General features: G+C 41.0%; 1 protein-coding gene across 6 annotated transcripts in view; it reads right to left on the bottom strand.

Annotated features, from left to right (window-relative positions):
- CTNND2 (catenin delta 2) overlaps positions 1-23560 on the bottom strand; it is a 701753-nt gene that overhangs the window by 290185 nt on the left and 388008 nt on the right. For 5 of the 6 annotated variants that reach the window (XM_015653580.3, XM_015653594.2, XM_015653612.2 and 2 more), the window contains 2 exons: positions 17546-17718; positions 9372-9939 (listed from right to left, as the gene is read on the bottom strand). In XM_015653580.3, the coding sequence (XP_015509066.1) occupies positions 9372-9939; positions 17546-17718 (741 nt within the window). The remainder of the gene's footprint in view (positions 1-9371; positions 9940-17545; positions 17719-23560) is intronic. The other variant, XM_015653620.2, reaches the window with a different exon arrangement.

Here is a 23560-nt window from a genome sequence, read left to right as displayed (position 1 = left end):
TTGTTATGTGAGGCCATGTTAGACCATGAAATACTCTATTATGTTCCTAATACAGGTGGTTGAGATATGCTACAGTCAACCAGGTCACACAGGTATTTTTCTACTTTTCAGCCAAAGATGCCGAACGTGTAACCAGCTATTAAGTGTATTATTACCTCAGCTCCAATCTGTTCTTTCCCTCCCATGTGCAAAACCCTTTCCACAGAAGATTTATCTTCCTCTCTTCAAAAAATGCCTCCTAATATTCCACTATCAAGAAGTTTCCTTGGATTATTTCATGGTTTTGTGACAAGATAATGAAATGCAAAAGTATTTTTCAAGTAGCCAAAAGAGTTCTCCTTATGGAATTTTATTAGGAGTACCCTTCCTTTCCATTACTTCAATCTTCAAAATGACAAACTGAAAATGCTCCTTTACCCAGGTCCATGCCCAACTACACTCTTACAAGAAAAACCATCTTCTCTAGCTTAACTAAATATTTCCCAAGTGGCACTACAGAAAATCCATGCTCAAAGCCCTGACAGGAAATAGAAAGACATCAAATATCATCTAAGCAAAGGTCAGTAAATAGATCATTCCAGCAAAATCTGGTTTTGGAGAACTCATATTGCAAATTGTCCCATTAACCATTCACTACCTTCATGTCTTATCCTTTCTATCAGTTTATGTTATAATGTCCAAAAAGCACTGTGACTAGCAGATCTGTAATTTTATCTTTCATTAAGTCCTCCTTTTCTCCAGGGTATATTAGCCCTAAACATGCAAAGGGCCGTTATCTTGTCCCCCTCCACCTTCTTTTCCCCTACAAATATCTGAGAGTCCAATTCACCCTCCTTTACAGATCATGCTCCCAGGACTTTGAAGAGCTCATGACACCTTCTGGTGATCAAATGTAAACATGACTGCATTCCCACCAAACCAGGATGCTCAGGAAAGTTGTGGGTGGGGGAAAGACCCCATGCAGAGGTGTCATTTTGCTCTCCAGTGATAGGAAATCTGCTGTAGTACTAGAGGTTCACAGCTCCTTCTCCACCCTTGCTTACCTCCCAGGCAGCACTCTTTAAACCCAGGGACAGCTTTAGCCCTATGATCAAAAGCTTTTACTGCCTGAGAGCAGCACAGCTGGCTAGCTGATCAAAGGGATGCTTAGCACCTGGATTGGAGAGGATAAGGGACCATAAGGCAAGATAGACAGACACTATAGAGGAAGTAAATATAGAAAAGCATAATCAAAAATTTCCTCAGTAAAGGGAGGATTGCATGACATTTCACACCACTTGTATTCAAACTAATATAGCACTTTTCTATTACAGTATCATAGAATGGTTTGGGTTGTAAGGGACCTTAAAAATTAGTTTCAACCCCCTGTCATGGGCAGGGACACTTCTTCACTAACACACTGTAAGCTGCAACTTGATGTACTTATTAAAAATCTATGTGATACAACTGGCAGTTTCATATGCCATGCCTTACAATTTTAAGATTAGTCATCACTTGGTCCTTCTCATTTCAGCATATTAAATTGTAACTTTTGCTTGTAACCACTTACGATAATGTAGTTTCATGAATTCATTATCATTAGACAATGTCTCTCTGTCTTCTCCAATACCACTCTTATAAAACCAAAAGGTATTCTGTTCTGGGTCCACATCTATGTGATCTTCAAATCTGATTACTGAAAAATTGCCTCATCTCCCATGATTACTCATAGAGCAAATTTGGCCCAGTGTAGCTTCTGGCAGCTGCCACCATTGACAAATAATGTGTTTCACCTATGAGCACTCTGCATGTGGCATGGGCAGACATGGGAAATCTCCCCACCCCAGCTTTGGCGTTAAATAAAGGGGGCCTTCCTCAATGGCCCAGTTTGCCATCTTCTTTCTGCCATAATTAATTACTTTTACTTAGAGGCACCTGCACTGTTTTAAAGAAAGTATGTGCACACCACAAAAAAAAGCCATTATATATGCCAACAAATGGAAGCTTATGTTACTGATGAGCTGCATACTGTCTTTCTAAATCTCAGCTACCCTATCTACTCCTAACAGTTTCTGTGCCATAACAACTGGAAAGGATAGGTTTTCCACCATAGTAAAAATGAAGGACTTGTTCTCACTTCCTTTAAGTACCCAAAGACCATGATGAACATAAGACTTCTGTCATTTTTTATCAATACTTTTGCAACAAACATTTCCAGGCTACTGAACAACACCTTGCAACAGGATTTGACACTGAGGAAGCTGCAGCTTTCGCATGTGCTTTCCTGGCCCAATGCACAAGCAAGACAAACACAGTCATCCCATTTTAGACTGTACAGCACCAATAAATATTTTCACTGATGCCACAAAAGCCTGAGTGTCAGAAATTTGATAGAAGGGGATTTGCTTGTACCCCCCCCCCATCCCATACAAAAGCACTCTCTTCTTCTCTCAAGAAGTGAGTTCAAGGCCAAAGACCTATTCCACAGAATCGTACTTCTGGCAGCTGAAGAGGACAAGAGATACATGAGGACACCACTGAGAGCTGAAGGCAAAAATAGGTTGTAATAGGCAAGGATGAGACCTAGCCTCACCAGCACACCCTTAAGACCCAAAAGTATGGATGTATAGTCATTTATGAGGCCCTATTCTCTTCCTGCAATCTCATACTAAAAAGAACACAGATCAACCTAAGCAAGACAAGCATAGGAAACGTAGTGCTGACACTGGTTAATGTATTTCCATTGCTTTAACCTAAGTTCTATCAAGTCAGGTTCCCAAAACACTGCTCTTTGACTTCATACATTCCATTAGATTTCAGTAGCCAAGAAAAACTGGCAAATTCCAGCTCCTTAGTTTACCTTTTGCTAGGGACATAGACTCCTCTCTTAGCTTTCTGTCAACTTTACATCCTTCTTGTTCTCCTGCTCAGCAGGTATATAAGCAGAGACATTTCAAATTCTGCTCTAATGCTTAAGAAATTTCTTTTAGTTGCTTGCATGGTTAAATTTGAATCCTGGCCTTCTTAGGTACACTGCTAAAGTTCAGGACCAGAGGCCAGAAACCACACGCATGGTTACCAAGCAACAGCACAGGCTTCAGTAGTCCCCAGAAGCATGTCTGATGTTACACTCATCTAAAATCCGAGAAACATCCATTGCCATCCAACTTCCCAGTCATTTGGTTAAAATATTTGCAGCTTTATACAAGTTGAACCCATTTTCAGCAGTGCTGCACACTGGTGCTCTTTGCACAAAAGCTTGTTAGTCTACAATATTATTTAATACCCCTCTGAAAGATCATTAGGAGGATCAGTCAAACAGTGTCCCTTATCAAGAATGGGAAACAAAGGGACAGGTGATGATCAGTGAAAGAAGAGGACCCAAGTTTAGACACACTTTTTGTGTTTGTTCACACTAGGAGCCAACATCAAGTTCATTAGCTCAAAGATGCACATGGGGCTTCTTATTTGGCTCTTGACAATTATTCCTCTCCTGAGCAAATTAATTTCATGTAATCTAAATCTGAAAGATACAGGACCAAAAATCACAGCAATAATAACATATTTCAAAGTCATCCACCTTATTCCTTCAGCTTTCTTGCTGTACACTGTCCATTGTGGATATCTCTTCCAAGCTGGAATTGAGCACTATTGTAACAGTTCCAGTTGTAACAATTAGAAACACAACTACTGCAAAAGAAATAGATAGAATAAGTGACAAAGAAAAGCAAAGTGAACAGTGAGCTATGCACTTGTATCAACTACAAACCAACATCAGCATATATAGCCTCCAGGCTGCAATGTAGAAACAAGTACTTTTGTATCAGAAAGCCACCAAATTCTACGTTCTGATTAATATTTAAAATATTGCTGGATATTACTCAAAATCTTCCACTTCATTTTCTTATCTGAAAGAAAGAATCTCAAAACAAACAAGAGTAGAAGGAGAAAAAAAACTCCAAAGACTGCAGTGTCTGTCCCAGAACAAAAGAGCATTAACAGTTTTATCATGTGTAAAGGCTCTGGCAGCAGATAAAGGAATTTTCCAGCTAATAAAAACAAAGGAAAAAAACTTAGGAAAAAAATCTATGGAAAACCACTTTGGTTAAAATTAACAAAGCAATTTGGTTCTCCCTATAAAAAAGATACTCATGGGTTTCTGTAAAAATACAGCATAGTTACTGGAAACAATTGAGTGTCCTTTCCATTATGATCAATCATATAGATGGTCCAAGAGCTTATCCTAAAGAAAAAAAAAACCAAAAAAACCAAATATTTTTCTTCCTTGTCTGTCCAAAAATGTACAATGGCACATTTTATTTTATTATGACTATTTTATTAGCTCAGCTGTGTGTCTCAGGTGGGGATTTAAAGGCACCGGGAACTTTTAATTCCAGGGTGATTTAGACTCACTTTGGCTGTAAGTTAACAGTAATGCAGCTCTTCTAGCACAAATACAAGTATAGTATGATTTACTGGAGACCTCTAACACTTAACAAGATAATTTTTTAAAGATGGCAATGAACTAGTGATATATAGATGATCCAATATCTTCATGCAATCGAAAGGAAACATCAATCCATGCTAGAGGTCATGTACATCAGTTATCCCAAAGTTGCTTAAGCTGATCTGTGCCCCTATGATTGCACACTGACATGCTCTAACATGTCAACACTCACCATCAAATAGAAGTCCTGCCATAAACCACAACAGGAAACCAGGGCTCAATATGTCATGAAAAGCAGTGAAAAGCTGCTGAAGGAGAAAGGGTAAAGGAAGGTCCTCAGAAAAGAGAGAGATGAGTGAGGCAACACATATGAAGGAGCAGAGGGAACCAATTAAGACCCTGATCAACTTAGAACTCATTGCTCAATAAAGAGTAAGCATATTTTATGTATTAACCCATGCCACATTTTTACAAACTGGTATTATTTTAATGTTAGCACTACACTTGCACACAAACAGTCCTACTCAGAAAGGAAAAATTCTTTTCCATTTTGATTTTACAGGGACTTGAAAGAAGATCATAAACACCAGGCTTAGAACTTAAGTTTCAAACACTGGTAGCAGCAGGGCTGTCTAGAGGGATGCTGCAGCTAGTTTCAGTGGAATGTGTCACCACTAAATGAAAGATAGCTGCATAATATTCTTTCTATCTAACATATCAAGTGATTCACACCAACACTCATTTCATAAACTTAACCTTTTAGTACAGCCTATGAAACATGGTGTAGACTTCAGGCAGGATTATTATTCTTTTAGTTTTCTGTAATAAGGCAATTCGTAAAAATGCTTTCCATTGCATTATGTGTCCCTAGTCTTCCCTAAACCTGGATGAAGAGGCAGGAGTAGCTTTGTAACATTGCGCCTGCTACCAGCCACATAATCTGAATCACAAATCACCTGAACAACACACTTTGACTGCTTTTTTTCCCTCTGCTCCTAAATAACCTCAGTACTCTTCTACTACTGTCTGTCACACTCTGCCCAACAAGAGATACCTTAGAAGAGCATGAATACTGGGCACTTGTGCCATGACCTGCCTCCTGAAAGAGTTTTCCCATATTTCTGCTGCTTGCTGTCCTACACACTCCTTCCAGGCAAAATGGGCTGATATGGTGAGCTTGGCTCCCAGCCTCACACCAAAGCTCAGTCCAGGTGTGGAAGCTGCAAGAAGATATTTACAAACTGTGCTTTCTGGATTTGGATCGCTGCTTGAACAGACGGTCAAATATGCTTTGGAGCAATGCAGAGCAGAGAACTACTTCTAAAACTGTAATTGCAGATCATAGGAATGAAGCAGCTAGACTAAGAATAAACACAGCAAATGTACACTCACCAGAGCCACTATATACACATGTACACACACACCCATACACACACACACACTTGGCAGTGGCAGCAGCTCTAATATAACTAGACTAAAAACCATTTCTGAAGACGTTTCTAAGGTTACTCGGTTAAAACTGAGTCATTGCACGCTGTTGCATGTTGCATTTGAAATTCAGGATGAAGGCTAAGAATTGTCCTTTTTATAATTTCAAGTTGTTTCATAATCAAATTTGTAGGAAATTAATATAAATAATGCTATCTCCTCAGTTAAGTCTCACACAGATTATGTTTTGGGCCATCTATGTAACTTTTTATTTGTATTTTTTTTAAAAAATGGACCTTGTCTGACTATCTTCTCTTTTAAATATCTAAGTCTGGCACTGATACAGTTTGGCTTGTCAGCACACTGAAAACCCAGTAACATTCATGAACTAGATAGCTCCAGGACAAATTTCTAGTATCATGCAAAAATAATTAAAATAAATGCATTATTTGTGTTTCAAGTAATTTCTACAAATGCTTCTTTTTTATTACCACATATAAAAAAGATTACTTAGTATAACATCATCCCTGTAATGACACATACATACCAATGTAACTTCACATTAATCACAGCAGGCAAACCATCAATCAGTGCAATGTGACAACTGTTCTCCATTCTTCCTCCTCCTCTCTCTCTCAAAAACCCCCAAAAATTTCAACTCATATTTGGATGTTTTAAACAAGAAGCAAAACCACAATTTAATGAACATTAGCCCTTCAAAATACAATTGCTTGGTCTCCTTCTCAGAGGGTTTGATTTCTAACACAATGACTGAAAAACTCCTGCAAAAATATAATATACTTACAGCTCAAATTCCAAACCTATTCTGAGCAAAAATACTTACAGAAAAAAGAAATTTAAGATTGCCTTAGTAGTATCTGTAACATCTGATCCTGTCTAACTCTAAAGCACATGCTAATTTTAAGCCTCTGAGTAGTCCATTGGCTTCAGTGAATCCAGTGAAAGTCTAGAAGATTAGTCAGGCACTTAACACTGCTAACAAATGTGTAACTACGGGATAGCAGGGAGGCCAGAAGGAACATGCGTAAGAATGGCAGTAGAAAATAAGGGGTAGGAGCACACAATAGGAAACCTTTGCAAAAGAATGGATCATGTGATAGAGCTCCTTTCAAGGACTACTTGAAAGGCATGTCACCACAGTGGGGAAAAAGAAACGAAAGGTATTTACTAACATGGTGTTGCTTACACTGAGTCTTTCAAGTAGCAATAGTCTCTCTCTTCAGGTCTGCCTCCTTATACTTACTGAAGTTACGCTATTTTCCTTTTGTTATAAAATAAAGCAAGGAGGGTTTTTACATATCTTAAAATCAAGTCCTTAAGAGATGAGTGACCTAGTAGACTGTTATGTTTATTCTGGATTAGCACAACACTTGGTGAAGTTAGTGCTGCTTTATCAATTTTTAGAAACTCAAAAGCAAACTCAAATCACTCAAAAGCAAAATCACTACTTCCCTCCCATAGGAAAATCCACACAAAAATACAGCAGCCATTTCCTAAATGCATGTATCATCTATAGGCTTTTTCTTTCACCAAAGCCATAAATCAGTAAATCTGGTAACGCCCTGCAGTAAGCTTTAAAAAGATGCAGGTTATGCAAGATGCAGTAGTCTTATCAAAAGCTTTTATTTAAAAGCAATCCAAGAAACTGAATATCAGTTCCTTAACTTTTATTCAAAACAAAGTAAAAAATCCTTTTCTAGGAATTTCTGTAGTAATGTCTGTAGAAGCATAATTGGTCAAGAAGGCAAAAAAAGCCTAAATCCACCTTTCAATTGCAATCTAGCCCAGGACTAACAGTTTCTGTAGCACTTCACAGCTGGACCTTAACCGCTACATAAGTTTTAGACTAAGCTATCATCACAGATTTGATGCTGCAATGCTATAAAGATGCCTTCTTAAAAAAAAAAAAAAACAACAAACCAAATCCCCAACACAACACAAAGTTCAATGCTAATAGTCCATAAACAGGAGAAAGTACTGTGCATGTCAGAAACGACCCAAAGCATGCTCTATCCTAGAAAAAAGATACGAAAAATCAGAATAATAGCTCATAGTCACAGGTATTTAAGCTTTAATTTGATTTTTTTCTCCATTCCTTTGACACTGGAAGTGTCATCCATGCTTTTTTTAGACTCAAACAACTCTTGCTATAGGACGAAGTAAGAAAATTCTCTAACATACAAAGTCTGTGGCAATTCTATATTTCCACTGTACAAAAGCAGTACTTAATACTTGTGTCCAACAGTGTGTTGGACTACGGCAAAAGTTGTATTAATATAATTGCTAAATAAACCACTTAGCATTCTGAGTACTCAGTATTCAGTATTTGGCAACAGGCTTGATATAAGCATCCCAAGATCTCGAATTTTACCTTAATTTAATGATACTGTCACTTTACTCATTCTGAAATTTAAATGTGTTGTTTTATACATATAAACACATATATATACACATATATATGAAGATATAAAGTTTTAAAACTCCTGCCCTTTAAATAGGAAAAAAATCCAGCAAATAGTTCTTACAAGGAGATAGATCAAAACTGTATTTTATTATTAGTTAATTCCATCTGTGTGTTTAGACACACTGGAATTATACAGGATGCTGACAACAGCTGGAGTGGGGGAGGGGAGGTGGCTGAGAGGAGAAAGGAGGGTGAGGTCTTCACTCCAGTAAGAAACTTGTGTACCTGATGATAAAGTCAGCCAAACTTCTTTATGTATCCTATTTATCTTCAAATCTATTTATGTCACACAAGAGAACATAGGAGCATAGCAGCTGTTACTATAGCAATGAAACTGGAAATTTTGAGAACACAAAAAACCCACCCCTGAAGGATTCTCAGTTTAGCAAAGAGATGGTTTGGAGACTAGCATACCAGTATCTCACTTCTAGAATCTGCTCAAAGTCTGCGTTTACAAAGACGTTAAATCAGCTATAACAGCCTGCTCCCCAAAGAGCAATCGGAGACAAATCACCGCTACCTCTTTACTCGGCACACTGGGAGTTACTGCTAAGTAACCCCAAACTTAGCAAGTACGCCTAAGCCGCATGAAAATCCGGGGAAGAGTGATTCCCTGCGAAAGGCCCACAGGTTCTAATCGCGGCAGAGAAGGGATTCGCCATAGTAACAAAACCCCCACCCGCAACGCGGGTCACAGCAGGGAGCGCGGCGAGCCCGCCCTCCCCCGCAGCACGCACACCTGCCCGGCGCCGGGAAGGCGGGACGTGCCGGGAGAACTCAGGTACTTTACTCAAGCAGCTGCAGGCAGCCTCTCCGGGCACGACCCGGGATGAAACCCACTCGCAATTCGCCCAAGTACCGCTCTTCTGTCAAACCCCACTCATTCCCTCCCGTCCTCGGCCGGCGGCCCTGCCACCCCGCCTCTCGCCGTCCCTCGCCCCTCGCCGCCTCCCTCCGCGGGCACGGCGGCACCGCGCATCCCCGTCCCCCACCGCAGCAGCGGACACGAGGCGCTGCCGGCCGCGGTTTTACCTGCGAGGGAGCCGGGTCTCTGCAGGGTGGCGGTGGCGTACAGCTCCTGGGAGTGCTTGCTGTACTGATCGGCAGCGTGAACCAGCCGCTTGGTAGGCGACAGGGTGGCGTAAGTGCCGATGGTGGAGCTTAACTGGTGGATAGGAGAGGAGGAAATGTTAGACTGGACGGTGGGCGGGGAGGTCACTCGGATGGGGGACGGCGACACTCCCGCCGAGGAGACGACGATGTTGATGGGCGAGCTGGTGCTGTAGGACTTGGCCAGGCGGCTGGGGGACTGCTTCGGGGAGGAGAGGCGCTGCGCGGTGGCGTAGGCGGCGCCCTCGGCGGCGGAGCCGGCCCGCGGCAGCTTGGTGGGGGAGCCGCCGGGCTGGGCGGGCAGCGGGGAGCTCACCCGCTGCGCCGGCAGCGTGGAGCTGGCGTAGTAGAGCGCGGCGGCGTGCTGGGGCTCGGGCAGGTGGAAGGCGCTGCCGTGGCTGGGCGCGAAGGGCTCCCGCGGCTGCGGGGCGGCGGGCGGCGGCGGCGGCTCCGGGCCGCCCGGGTGGGCGCCGCGGCCCCCCGGGCCCTGCTGCGGGAAGGAAAGGCAGAGGCGTCAGCGACGGCGGGCGCCCGGCTCTCCAGGCCCTGCGCGGGACTGTGCGGGGCCGCCGGCCGGAGCAGCCACCCGGCCGCACGCAGCCCCCTCTCTGACCTCGAACTAGGCCGGCACCCGGCGCCCGCGGGATTACGGGAGTAGGTAATCTGCTAAACCATTCCTGGCCATTCAGGGAAAAAGCGGCTCGCGTCTAGAGGCATCGAAACTCCTCTCGACAGCTGAAGCAGGCACCCGGCCTTGAGGCACAGCGCTTCAGGGCTCTGGTGCTGCAACGCGCTCGCCTGCTGACCCCTAAACCATGCAGGGTTTAGCCCCGGCTCATATACTTAGGTACATACCTATACACAGATATATATATACACCCGCGCCCCTTTATTCTGCACGCAATAGAGAAGAGCGGCCGAAGTCTCGGAAAAGCCTTTAGTGGAGTAACTAAATCACAGCAGTTTGTGTCGATACGAGGAGAGGCGCCGCACCAGGAATCCGCTGCCCTGCGGCCCCGACCTCAGTGAAGGGGAGGAGGGGGGGGTGAAGCCCAGGCCGGGACACGCCAAGCCCCCTAGCAGCATGGACAGCGGCCGCCTCGTACTTGTTACGCGGTACGAAGTGGGCGGGGGGTACAGGAAGAGTTGCCTTGGGCCAGGCTCTTCCCTGGACCGCCTCCAGCGGGGATTCTGCTTAAGGAGGGAGGAAGGGTGAGAGCTCCCTGCGCCGACCCGCTGGCCGCGGGCAAGGCAGCGCTGAGTTCCCTCTAAAACCAGTAATTGAGGGGGGCTGGGAAGAGGGAGCGAGAGAAAATCCTCGGGAGGTGCTGCCTATGAGAAATTTCGGTTCTGTGCCTGAGCTGCTTCTGAAGCCGCAGAGGATGGAGCTCGCGCTCACACACAGGCGGCTCCCTCTTTTTTATTTTTTTTATCGGGGATCTGAGGCTCAAGAGATCATCTGTGAGTCTGGTAACATTAAAATCCTCTCATAACTGCACCCCGCAGTGAGTGAGAGCTCAGCGCTCGGTTGGAAGATGCACTGTTGGATTCAGATACTGTTTTTTTTCTGGTTATGCAGGGGATTTACTTGAAACCTCAGAACGTGCTCTGGATCCTTGGAGATGACACAATTCGAATTGGTCTGACCGGTGCTTTGCCCAAACACACACACACACACCACCTCTCAGCTACTGATTTTCCTTAGCCAGAAGAAGCTTTAAAATGTGAATAATGAATTTTGTGACTCAATTCAAAGAGGTGTTGTGAATGCCAACAGCAGCTTTGTTATTCATTGAATAGCAATGTGGTTTTTCAGTAGCATCCTTCAAAAAAATAAGTGGGCCAAAGCACCATGTTCCTGGTATGAAATTTGATTTATTTGTACTAGAATATTCAATAAAGGGTTCGGTCAGGAACTGAGGACAACATAACTAATCGGAGCAAAAAATAAACAAGATTCAAAATGCCAGAAATCTGTACTTCTTCCTATGTATGCCCACTGGAAATGTTTCTGTCCTTTTTTAACTTTTGGAACCTGCCCCTGATCTTAAATTCTCTGTATCTGGGGGAAGAATATGTATTTTCCTAGACAGAGACAAGAAACAAGGCTTTGGAGAAGCTCCTCCTGGAGCTTTGCTCTCAGTTGTTATTAACATGGAAGAAGCTACCAGTATGGACATTGTTCAGGCTTCTCAAAAGAGCACTGCTAGACCCAAACCTCTCCAGCTCTGAGAGGTTCTGCATCTCACAGAGCAATGGCTTTACACACAAATGAAATGTAAACTGTTCCCCTCCAGGTGCTCTGTATGGTGACTGCCAGGTGAGCAAGGGGCTCGCAGATGGAAGTAGCTGCTGTCTTTTCAGCTGGACTGTTTGGATTGCAGCAGTGAGTAACCAAACACTACAGCTTCAAATAAAAGCCTTAACAATTTCATAAATGGTCAACAAGCTCAAGTTACTCATTTGAAAGGCTCCTAACAAAAACCAGGAAGGAAAACTGTGGGAACATCAGCAAACTTTTAAAAGCCACTTTCATGCTGAGCTACTTACCGTGTATGCTTTAAATTGGAGAGAAGGACTAATCTTCAGCTGACTGTCCAGTAATGTATTTGACAGGAGTACAGTTTTCATTTTCCAGGTTTAGATGATATGGTAACAATTTTCATTAAACAAAAACAGGCTGGCATGATTTAAGACAACATGGGCAGAGCAACTTTTGCACATAATAAAATGCCGTTCAAACTACCTACATTATCAACTGATATTTGTTAATAAATTTTACTTTTTGGACTGTTAAGTGGCATAATAATAATTTTGTAATAAACACTGTTCCAAAATACAGTCTTCTGCAATGTTACCAATGCACCAGTTCTTCAACATGCTGGCAGTGCACTGGTAACTTTTATTGATCCTAAGGGTTATAGCCAAGCACTGTCATCATGTATACAAAATTTCTTTTTCTAATGTAATTCTACACTGCTTCATGTGTCAAGGATTTTGAGTAATTAATTTCAACCAGTATTATCCCATATTCCTAATAAATCTCTATAAAGCTGCAGGCATTCTGCAAGCAGTAATTCAGAAAAAAACTCAAAAATCCCATTTCATGATGATTTGTTATAGGGAACAAGGTGTAGTGGTGGGACTCAATAATTAAATGCTTAATTAAAAATGCAGTGTATAGCACTTTCTAAAAAGCTAAGCATTTGCTCTGTGTGAAGGAGAGAACTTATAGATGAACAGATTGCAATGAAAACATTAGCATGCAGTATTTTTTAGGATGTGACTAATCTCAGACCTGTCTTAAATGTACCGTGAGGTTTTTAGGTTTTTTCAAAGGGCCAGCATTCTCCACACATGTTTTCAGAGACAGAATATGGTTTAGTTTTTCATTGTGTTTCTTGCTGTCTGTGGCTTAAGACAGCCATAAAGATACATCATTGTTCACCCTGCAATGTGACGTACTTCATAGGGAAGAATGAAATACAATGGTATTTTTCCTTTATTTTTTTTCCATTTATCCATTATTTTTGTCAACCTGATAATAAAAGTGTGTTCACGCTAATAAACTAAGAGCAAATTTGCTTCTCAGTAATTATATTATCTACCATCAACCTATTTCATAGATGTGAATAAAAATAAAGGACTTTCTTACTACAGCCCTATGCATATTTGTTCCAAGACACAAAGGTTTAATTTTCCTGGCATCCCAACAAAAAGTAGCCTTGCTTATTTGGATTCAAGATATGGATTCTGGTATGTCCTTTTTAGAATCAAGAATGTGTGAAAAAAAACATGAGAACATTAACACGGCTATAAAAATATTTTCTTTCCCATTAAATGTTACTAAAAAGATCATTTTCTACTGATACAAAACAGTATCTTTAGAGCTTCATACAGAAAATTATTTTGCGTATCCAGTTAGATTATAGGAGACTATAGAACAGTCTAACTGTTGTTTGCCTGTTCATTCAAGCATTTAATGCCCTGAATTCCAGGAAATTAATTTTTTTGGGATTGGGTTTTTGGTGGGTTTTTTGGTTTGGTTGGTTTAGTTTAGTTTTGTTTTCTGGGGGTGGGGGCTTTTTTTGTTTTGTTGGGAGGTTTTTATGATTTTTGGTTGTTCTTGTGTGGGGATTTTGTGGCTGTTGTTTGGTTTTGTTTTGTTTTTTTACAATCAAATTGATAACTTGAATTGGAACTTTAACCAAGAAAGAGTAAATATAAGACTGCAATATAAGATTCTGTTCAATAGAGTAGAATTGAGAGGGGCATATAACTGTGTTCACTTATTTATTCTGCAGAAAAGTTTTCATGGATAAGGAATTACAAAATGTCTAGGCAACTTTAAGTGAAACTTTAGGTCACCTGCTAATTATGAATCAGTGTATTGATTCTTGGAGATTGCTCCCAGAGTTTTGAGTATGTCTGCATGTCCATCTTAGGTCTGGATGAACTTTAGTTTAGCACCAATTTTCAACTCATGTTTGCTCTCTCTTTGCCCTTAAAATCTCAAACAAGGTCACATCTGATGAATACTAACATAGTCATATGCAGTACACTGTGGTCCATGAGGAAACACTTTCTCTTGATTTAGGGAGGATTTTCCAATTTGTGTGGAAAACCTCCGTCCAGGCCCCTTTGGCTTTTAAATACTGGTGTGTGTTGATAGCTTTAGGCAGAAAACTTGTTCATTCTTACTAGAGTTTTCTAGAGACATTCCACTGGATACAGCTCTGTTTCACAGTCTCAGTGATGCTCTCAGCTTTTTCAGAGACTGCAAGATTTGCCGATCTGTTGAGGGCTACTTCTTTTCCTGTCAGCCTAAAGAACCTTCATAAGGCCTCACTCAAGGCACAGTTCTGCTGTGGTCCAATGCCTCTATTAACACTCTTACAAAGGGTAGAAGAGGGCATGGAAATTACATAACATTCTCCTGTCCAGTCCAGGGAATGCACCCTTCAGTCTTTGGGCAGGACCTATAGAAGACTCTTTCTTCTGCAGGACCGCTTTAATGTAATTTTTAAGTCCCTGACCTGACTAGGAAGGTGCTACTTATATTCAAAGCTCTTACACAATAACAGATGCCAGATTATACCTCTGGATCCCTCAAATATGACATACTCCATCTCTTTCTCCTGATTTTGTTCCATTGTTCCATTACAAAATTCCAACACTCCTAGGAAAGTTTGTCAGCCTACCTGATCCTGCTCTCAAAGGTCATACATATAGATGAAGGTAGGTAATTGTAGTCTTCTACATCCACAAGCAGAATTGTGTGAGATTTTTTTCAGAGTGTCCAGAGATGGTCCATCTCTGGTTTTAAAGCAGCAGTGAAAGCTACAGTCATTACCTATGGTAGAATCAAAGCAGCATTGCAGATTTCCACTGCCATAATCTTTACTAGTGAATTGTTCTCTGAGTGCCATAACAAGAGTAATCTATCTTAAGATTTCATCTTGTTTCCTTTATGACAGAAAAATTTTTATGTTCATATTTGAAATCTGGTTTTAAACATGTCATCATTGGCCGTACGTACCAGAAGGGAAATCTTTATTTTAGGTTTTGTCTAAGTAGGTTATCAAGCAGCCTGTTACCTTGTGGCCAGTATACAGTTTCTGCTTAAAAACTTCATGCATTCTGGCACTTACTTGTTAGTGAGGTGTGGTGGTCTTATGAATGACAAACTTATTACTTGTTTATAGGAAAAAGGAGACTAGTTAGAACACTAACTGTAAAATGGGTTTTCAATACTTTTCAATCATCTTTAATTTCCATCTACTTTTTTGTTTTTAAGGTTTTCCAATTCTGTGCCAGCTTATTCAGTCCAAAAGCATCAGGTGCACAGGATAATACACAGTAGGGATTTACCTGTTTTGCTGCCACAGCCTGTGAAAAGACTATAGCATTACCAACAGCTAAACAAGTCCTCATCCAGAATGTAAACTTCCTTTCCTGTCTCCTTGAAAACACATGGCAGAGCATGTGGAAAACTACTCTTTTTAGAACATGCTATACCTTATACTCTGCAACATAAGATGATAATTCTCAAGGTTGCACTAAACCTGGTTGGACATTGAGTTTGAAAAGCAGTTTTCAGTGGGGAAGCACAGTAATTCCCTGCCAGAGGAGCAGTTTTTTCTAAGAAATCCTATCCCAGTATTATTTAGAAGATAAAAGTTTTGTGCTCTAAAGTAGGCAAAGCACTGGAAAAACTCTATGATATATAATGAACTCCACCAAATTAATAAAAATGTTAGACTGCACTTTGCAATACTATACAGGAAGTCCCAAGACTGATTAATTTCTCTTTTTTATACAATTGCATTTTCACAAATTGTTCTTGCTGTCACTGTTGGCCTTGGGAATATTTACATTTATTTTGCAAGCATTTGGACTATCACTCATGTTGAGAGATAGCTATATTCCTTGCACACAAATACCAAAGGAAATTATCACAATCTGAGAAGCTTCAGCTCCTGAGGCTTATTTTAATTATAATAGATATAACAAAACAATTCTTAGGATTGACTTCTTTTCCCCTGTAATTGTGGGATCAGCAATGGTCATATTAAAAACTTTTGAATTTTGACTTTTGAATTTTCCTCTTCCTATTTACCTCTTTTAAAACCTCTTTTATATACTTTTAGTTGTATTAATTCATAGTTTATATGGCAGTTTGTTAGTATTTTCAAAATATATTTTAATTTATCTGAAGTTGTACGTCATCCTTTGCAGCATCATAGTGTGAAAATTTATTAAGTTCCCTAAATTGTTTTCCTACAGGAATATCTACAGTACAGTGTAGAGGAAAGTAAAAGAAAATCTCTTTTCTATCCCCTCATACCAAGCTGTACCAGGTGAGGTTCAGATCGGACATCAGGAAAAATTTTTTTCACTGAAAGGGTTGTCAAGTCACTATCCCTGAGGGTATTTAGAAGACACGCAGATGTGGCAGTTGGAGACATGATTCACAGGTGGCCAGTGTTGGGTTAACATTTAGACTCTGTTCTTAGAGGTCTTTTTCGGTGTAAAGGAGTCTATTAAAAAAAAAAAAAAAAGTTCCTACACAATTTTAAATTTAATTTAACTGTGCTTTATTTAATTTTTCAGTTTTAGAGAATAGGAAGCTTTTCTGAGGAAATTGTGAGAATAGACTATTGTATGTCTCTCAGTATCCTACAAACTGTGGAATGACTCTAATATTTGAAATCTCCTAGCAATTTAAGGCTTTGAAATTCAAATAACTACTCTCTTCTATAGAAGCCTGAACTGCAAAATGTCCTGGTATCACACTGAGATGATCTGCTTTGCTAGGATGGTTAGCGTCTAAACAGACAAAATAACCTGTGCTGACCAACACAACACAGCCAGATTTAGCTTATGTACAGAGGCTTGAACACTTCTTGAAATTTTTGACTAAACTGAAGCTTAACTTTCTGCTGAGTGGCTTTGATGTCATAGTGAAAATACAGAAGGTGAGAGGGTTACATGTCAGCGCCAGGAGGGATGGTTTAGATAGGCAGAGAGATTTACAAAGTTTTCATGAGTATCTGAGGCAATCTTTCAAAATGTTTCAAATGTAGAGGCGACTGTCCTACAATATGTGGTGAAAAAAATGTTTCCTACACTTGAGATGAGGCCACAGCACCATGTGAGGTATGGTATCCCAGGCAGGTTGTACATCTGGTGTCAGCCTGGCTTTGTTTCTGTTTCCTGACACTGCTCTCACTAATGTGGTGAGACCAATGCTGGCAGGTCCTACGTCTTAGGATGGACATCTAATCAGCAGTCACGGAAATTTGCTTTGAAAGTTAAATGCTTGAACATGCTATTACCAAAATATATATGCAAGCAAGTAAGTAAATCTGGCATGCAGATCTCCTTGTTAATCAGGATTACTTTATTACTATGCAAGTCAACCCACCAGAGATTTACAAAAATCAAGATGGTATCTCCACCCTGCTGCAGGTGTGTTGAACAAGACAGAACGTAAAGGCAGAAGTTCAGGTGTGGAAAGCACCTAGCAGCTCTTTTCTGGGAGCTACTCCACACAATTTCAGGTGTGAGAGACCACAATTGCTTAGGACACGTACCTGGGTGTAGCTCTGGATGGCACCTCTGGCCTGACTGCTGCGGGACGGGAGCTGGGTGGATGCTGTTTCGCCAAGGGCAAGGGTCTGGTTGCTATGGTAGCTGGCTGAGTACTGGAAGGATCCTTCAGGTTTGGAATTGAGCTGGAGTGCATTCTGGGAGAGGAGGCTGGGCCCTGTGGAGACAGCATTTGAGAGCAGTCAGAAAGCCTCAGTGAAAGAGCATAGCTATATTATCTGTCAAGTAAGTCTTGAAATAATCAGATGTATCTGGCTTCAGATTTTCGGAATTTGACTTTTCAGTAATAAAAGTACATGCGTTACTTTGTTTCTTTACCACTCAGTCATCATGTTCAAGCAACACACATTGCTTTCTTTGCAAGAAAAGTAGTTTTGACTGGTGAAATTCTATGCCTGAATAAATCCAACCATACTATTTGATTAAGAATTCCTGCTTTTCAACTCAGAATAGTTGATAATGTTTTTGTTTTTTTCCTCTAAAGATAAGCATTGTTTATTTCTTGTAATTATATCCAGTCTTTCTACCTGGGATATACTAACTTGTCTCTTCCTGATCCCCCAGCACATTGTATTTATTGATTACTGCCACTGCCCTGTACACAGAGTGATGTAATACTTTGGTAAGGATGGATGGCAGCCTTTAAAATTTTAATTGCTCTTCTAATCATGCAGGACACACCCCGATCTCAGTGAATCTTTGAGGACTATTTTTCAGCTATCTTATCTTCCCTATCACAGCACTGCACAGCAGGAGAGCCAAGTACAGGCAGCGAGCTTAATGGGCTGCCAGACTGAAGGGCATGTCAGGACCATGAACACTGGCACTTTCCACAGTTATTTAGTAGTTCTGTGAAACTAAAACATGTTCTGATCTTCAATAAGTTCACGTACAAGTGATGGAGCTTACCACATGCACATAGCAAACTTCCCAAATTTTCCACACAGGAATCAAGTGCACCTGCAGCAAATTTGCAGATGACACTGAGCTGAGTTGCCACACATGAAGGATGGGATGCCTTCCAGAGGGACCTGGACAAGCTTGAGAAGTGGGTGCTTGGCAATCTCATGAGGTTTAAGACCAAGTGCAACATCTATGCTGGGGTTACACCTGGTATCAGCATATGCTGGGGGATGAACAGATCCAAGAGTAGCCCTGCCGAGAAGGATGGGGGTGCTGGAGAGGCTGGGCGTGACCCAGCCATGTGCACTCACATAGCCCAGAAAGCCAATCCTGTCCTGAGCAGCATCCAAAGCACTGTGGCTAGCAGGGTGAGGGAGGGGATTCTGCCCCACTGCTCTGCTCTGGTGAGACCCCACCAGGAGTGCTGCATCCAGCTCTGGGGTCCCCAGCACAGGAAGAATATCTGTTGGAGAAAGTCCAGAGGAGGGCCACTGAGTTAGATGGAGCACCTCTCCTATGATGAAAGGCTGAGAGAATTGGAATTGTTCAGTCTGAAAAGGTAAAGGCTTTAGGGTGACCTAATTGTGCCAGTACCTGAAGGGAACCTACAAGAAAGATGGAAAGTGACTTTTTGTAAGGTCATGTAGTGATAGCACAATGGCTTCACAGTGACAGAGTAGCTTTAGTTTTTAGTGACAACACTAACAACTCACCCTGTGGTGGTGAGGCAATGGGACAAGTTGTCCAAAGAAGCTGTGGATAGCCCTTCACTGGAAATGTTCAAGGCCAGCTGGGATGGAGACCTGAGCAACTCAGTCTAGTTGAAGATGTCCCGGTCTACAGTTGGGGGTTGGAACTAGATGATCTTAAAGATCCTTTCTGACCCAAACCGTTCTGTCATTCTATGATTCTATGATACAGAGAGCTACATTAAAGAATACACACTTAATCCTTTCTCTGTCTTCACTCATACTAGTCTCTTTCATTGTCTGGGCCCAGGAAGTGAAATACAAGAGAAGGAAAAAGGGTTATACCTTGGCCATTGCATAGGTTGTCTTCAACCCAACAGCTGCCATCTATAGCACACTCAGTGTCTCCAAAGGCATGACAGGTTCATCTTCTCGTTAGCACTAAAAAGCTCATAAGAGCACAGAAGGTGACACAAGCCTTAAGAGATGTGAAATTACTACAGTGATTTTGCTCCTGCAGACCATGCGATAAGTTCAATTTTAAACAGACATTAAAAAATTCCAATGAATTTACCAGAAATAACTTCCAGTACATTCCTGATACAAAGGGAGTTTTTATGACCTTTAAGTCTTTGCTATGAGGATGTAAAGCTGTTCCAAAAAGATTTCCACTTAGAAAATGTGCAAACAACCCCACCCCTGAATTACACGGAGAGTATTTTTTCCTCTAGGCTATTTTTCAGAAATGGCAGAACCATTATAACTTCTATTTTCCAAGTCTAACCTGAATTGCTCATATTGTAAACAAATCGTAGTAGGCTATGTAAAGTGGAGGTGTTTGCATCTTAATGTAGACTGGGATTTTGACACTATTTTACATATCAACACAATATATACTGCAGAATTAACTGCATTCATCAGAACATTTGAGATACAGGACAAATTTAGAACAGAAGTTCTAGTCCCTATATTTTCCTTACAAGTACAGAAGGAGTTAGAGCTCCATGTATGCTGTGAGGCCAGTAAAATGTATCACATTCCAGGAAAGCTGAATTTAATCCTCTATGGATGCTTATAAATCCAGCATTTGGTACTTTCCATTCCCTTGCTCTGCAAATAGGGTTTCTTTAGCATTTTCCATTTAACTGGTTTTGTTGCAATATTTCTTCTTTCATGAAAGAAATACTTTCACAGATTTATTTTTTATTTTAAGAGCATAAAGAAAATACATGCTTAGTTGTAAAAAGATCTGTAGAGTTTATTTCCATCTTTTGTATTTTGAATTTTCATTGAGAATTTTTCTGTGATCAAGAGATGAACAAGATCAAGTTCAGAAATCTCACTAAAGCATAACTTATCCATGAGAAGCAAAAGTTGCAAGAAGAAAGCAATTTTTGTGCATGAAAGTGTTTGTACTCATTCTGAAAGTAATTATGCTGTGACATTTCTAAAGCTTAAATAATTATTAAACTATCACATGCTATGAAAGCAATATGGTTAAATTTTCATTGCATCTGGCTTTCAAGTCTTGCTTTCATATTACTCTGGCTCACTAGGAGATTTGCCAGCTAGAAACACATACATGGGTTCCATGCATCATGTAGTTTAAACACTTTTCCTTTTAAGTTCCATGCACTTAAAGAAACTTATCCAACCCCTTGAAAAAAAGAATGGAAAAAGTTTGGCACACATAGTTTGAAGTTCACTAAAATACTGGTTTTGTTTAGCGGTTTTTATTTTGTACCTTAACAAGCATTAATGAACAATTAAAACACACATGCATTTCAATAATTACAAAGTAATTTGAAAGAGACAGATATTTTAAATAAACCTAGAATTTTAAATAAGCCCAAGCAACTGTAGAATAGAGTAATGGCTGCTCACCTGTAAAGAGCAAAGCCCTAAATCAAGCAAACAAACTAGAAGATACATTTGAGATCAATCGATGTGATCATGAAAAAACACGAGTTCGTTTTTCAGGGACTACAAGCAGTCCTGCCTTGTCTGATAGGAAAGAGATGGATTGCTCTTCTCATTAACATTCTTGAGATTTCCATCTGAAGGTAAAACCAAACCTTCTGAAGTGCCTGCAGCTCACTGAAAAGAGAAATTTGTGTCCTGTACACTGATGGCTCTTGACAATAATCTACCATTTCTTCTAGGCTAGAATTTAAACTGTGTTATATTGGTATAAGAAAGCATTCATCCAACTGTATTTCACTTGCTTTCAGAAGAGCTAAGGCAGCTAAAAATCCTTTATTTTCAACTATTCTCTGGAAATCACTAGTGAACTGCTAGCACTATTCAGTCTCCAGTCTCAGTGGTTCCCTTAATGAGACATCATTTCTGCAATTGTTCAATTTAAAACAAGCACTTCAGGCTTCATAAGATTTAGTATAGCAGATATCAATGATCTGTAGTATCACATTAAAAATTTGCACTATCTTTGGTTTCCATTTGAGGGTAGGGGTAAGATATAAACACCTGCTCTCTCTTATGTTTTCACCACCACATAAAAAACCCAAATATTTTCCTCTTGAAAGAGTATTGATGTTGAATTATTCAGGGTTGATAGTACCAATTTTTCACTGATTCAGTTTGTGTTACTCTCCTTCTTTATTAAAATAGTAGAGGTAAGAGTGAAAATTTAGGAACGTAAGTCAGAGCCATCATACTGCAAGAGACACTGCTGTGGACTGACTTCAAATGATGGAGCAGGATAGAGCAGTCAACTCTTTAACTTGTCATCAGTTTGGAGGACAGGTACTGCAGACAATACCTTCCTCTTCTGTGGAGGAAGCCCATTCCTCTGACAGGCTTGGAGATCTGTCCCCTAAGATAAGACAAAACTACATAGTCATGGTGACTGTGGACCCCTTCCTGCTTCGGAACCCCATGTTGTCTCCTTGTAAAGTATTGGTCATTTTACCCTGGTCTTAAACCATTGGTCCTTGTCCAAATTCTCCCATTCTCTATAAAAACCCCAGCTTTTTCCCAGTTCAGGGGAAGTTTGTCACTGGCCCCCTGTGCTGAAGCCTGCCGATAAAGGACTCTGTGGAACGCTACACGGCCTCCTGTCTCTTCTCTACATGTTGGGTGGGGTAACCACTTGAAGCCTCAGACCAAGCTCATAGGGGTTACCCCTGGCTGGAAACTACCTGAGATCCCTGGACAGCTGATCCTCGCTAGACACCTATTCAGGAAATCAGCGGCAGCCAGGGGTCGGACCGACCCCTGGAACCACCCCTACCACTCTTCTTCTTAACCCTGAACAGAGCAGTGTGCAAGCCTCCCTACATTGCTCACTGTGGCCTCTGGAACCCAGCTCAGAAAGGGTGGTGTCTTGCTTGGGACACAAAGTGCATTTATGTGGGGAAAAGCTGCTGGAACACAGAGGAAAATTATTCTCCCATTCAGGCAGTGAGTAGAGGGGGCTTTCTGTAAAGCTCTTTCCCTTAGTTTATATTACCCACCCCTCTTACTTGCAGTTATGTAGGTTATTGTATGGCTATTATTTTTTGTATTTCAAAACTTAGTAGTTTAGTAGAGATGTGGAGTACCTGAGAGTACCTTGCACACTTACTTCAAGCCAAATGGGGAAGAGGAGAAGAGGCAGTGCTCTTTTAGTGAAGAGAGCAGCAGTGAAGCCCACTTGACATCTTCCTGCCACAATGCATTTGACAAAACACAGTCTGCCATTTCACTGACCAGCTTGATTCTTGGCATTGAGAACACTGCAAGTGGCCATCAGTGTAACCTGGTCAGCTCCAGGCTCCAGACAAACCACAGCAGAGGACAGCTTCTACAGCATCTATCTGTCTGCTACTGCCAAGGGGGAAACTGGGGCAAACAGGAGGCCAGGGTTGCAGGGTGAGCCCCATGGCACAGCTGGGGCTATGCTGTGCCCCCTGGCCTGTGAGGGACAGGGATCTGCACTGGCAGGTTTCCATCAGGAGCCACTGCTTTTCCTTCTGAAAATACAATGTGCAATGCTGCAATAAGGTGTGGTGTAGATAAAAATAGAACTAAGGAAGTGAGTGGTCTTAAATGATGAGACTGTTGTTAATTCAAGGACATCACAATAACAGTTGATTACGGGAAAGTGATGCAAAGAATCCAGGCTACTATTATCATTCATGGTTGGGTCAAAAGTGAGAAAAAAAATGAAATTATGAAAACATTTGTCTTTTTAATTTTCAAAGGTAATATTTTCTTCGAAAATAAAGTATTTTGCCTATCATTTCTGCTCTTTTCAGACCATGTCTGCTGCCTTCTTACATCATCAGGGTAAAAAAATCTAAAACCAAACCAAGGAAACAAAATGACAACCTAAAAATTTTAGTTTTTAATTTATTTTTAATAAATTATTCTTGAATGGCAAGCGTTTGCAAGCAAAAATACTTTAAA

Source organism: Parus major, chromosome 2 (assembly GCF_001522545.3).
Source record: "Parus major isolate Abel chromosome 2, Parus_major1.1, whole genome shotgun sequence".
Taxonomy (NCBI): domain Eukaryota; kingdom Metazoa; phylum Chordata; class Aves; order Passeriformes; family Paridae; genus Parus; species Parus major.
This window is presented reverse-complemented; position numbering and strand designations above follow the sequence as displayed.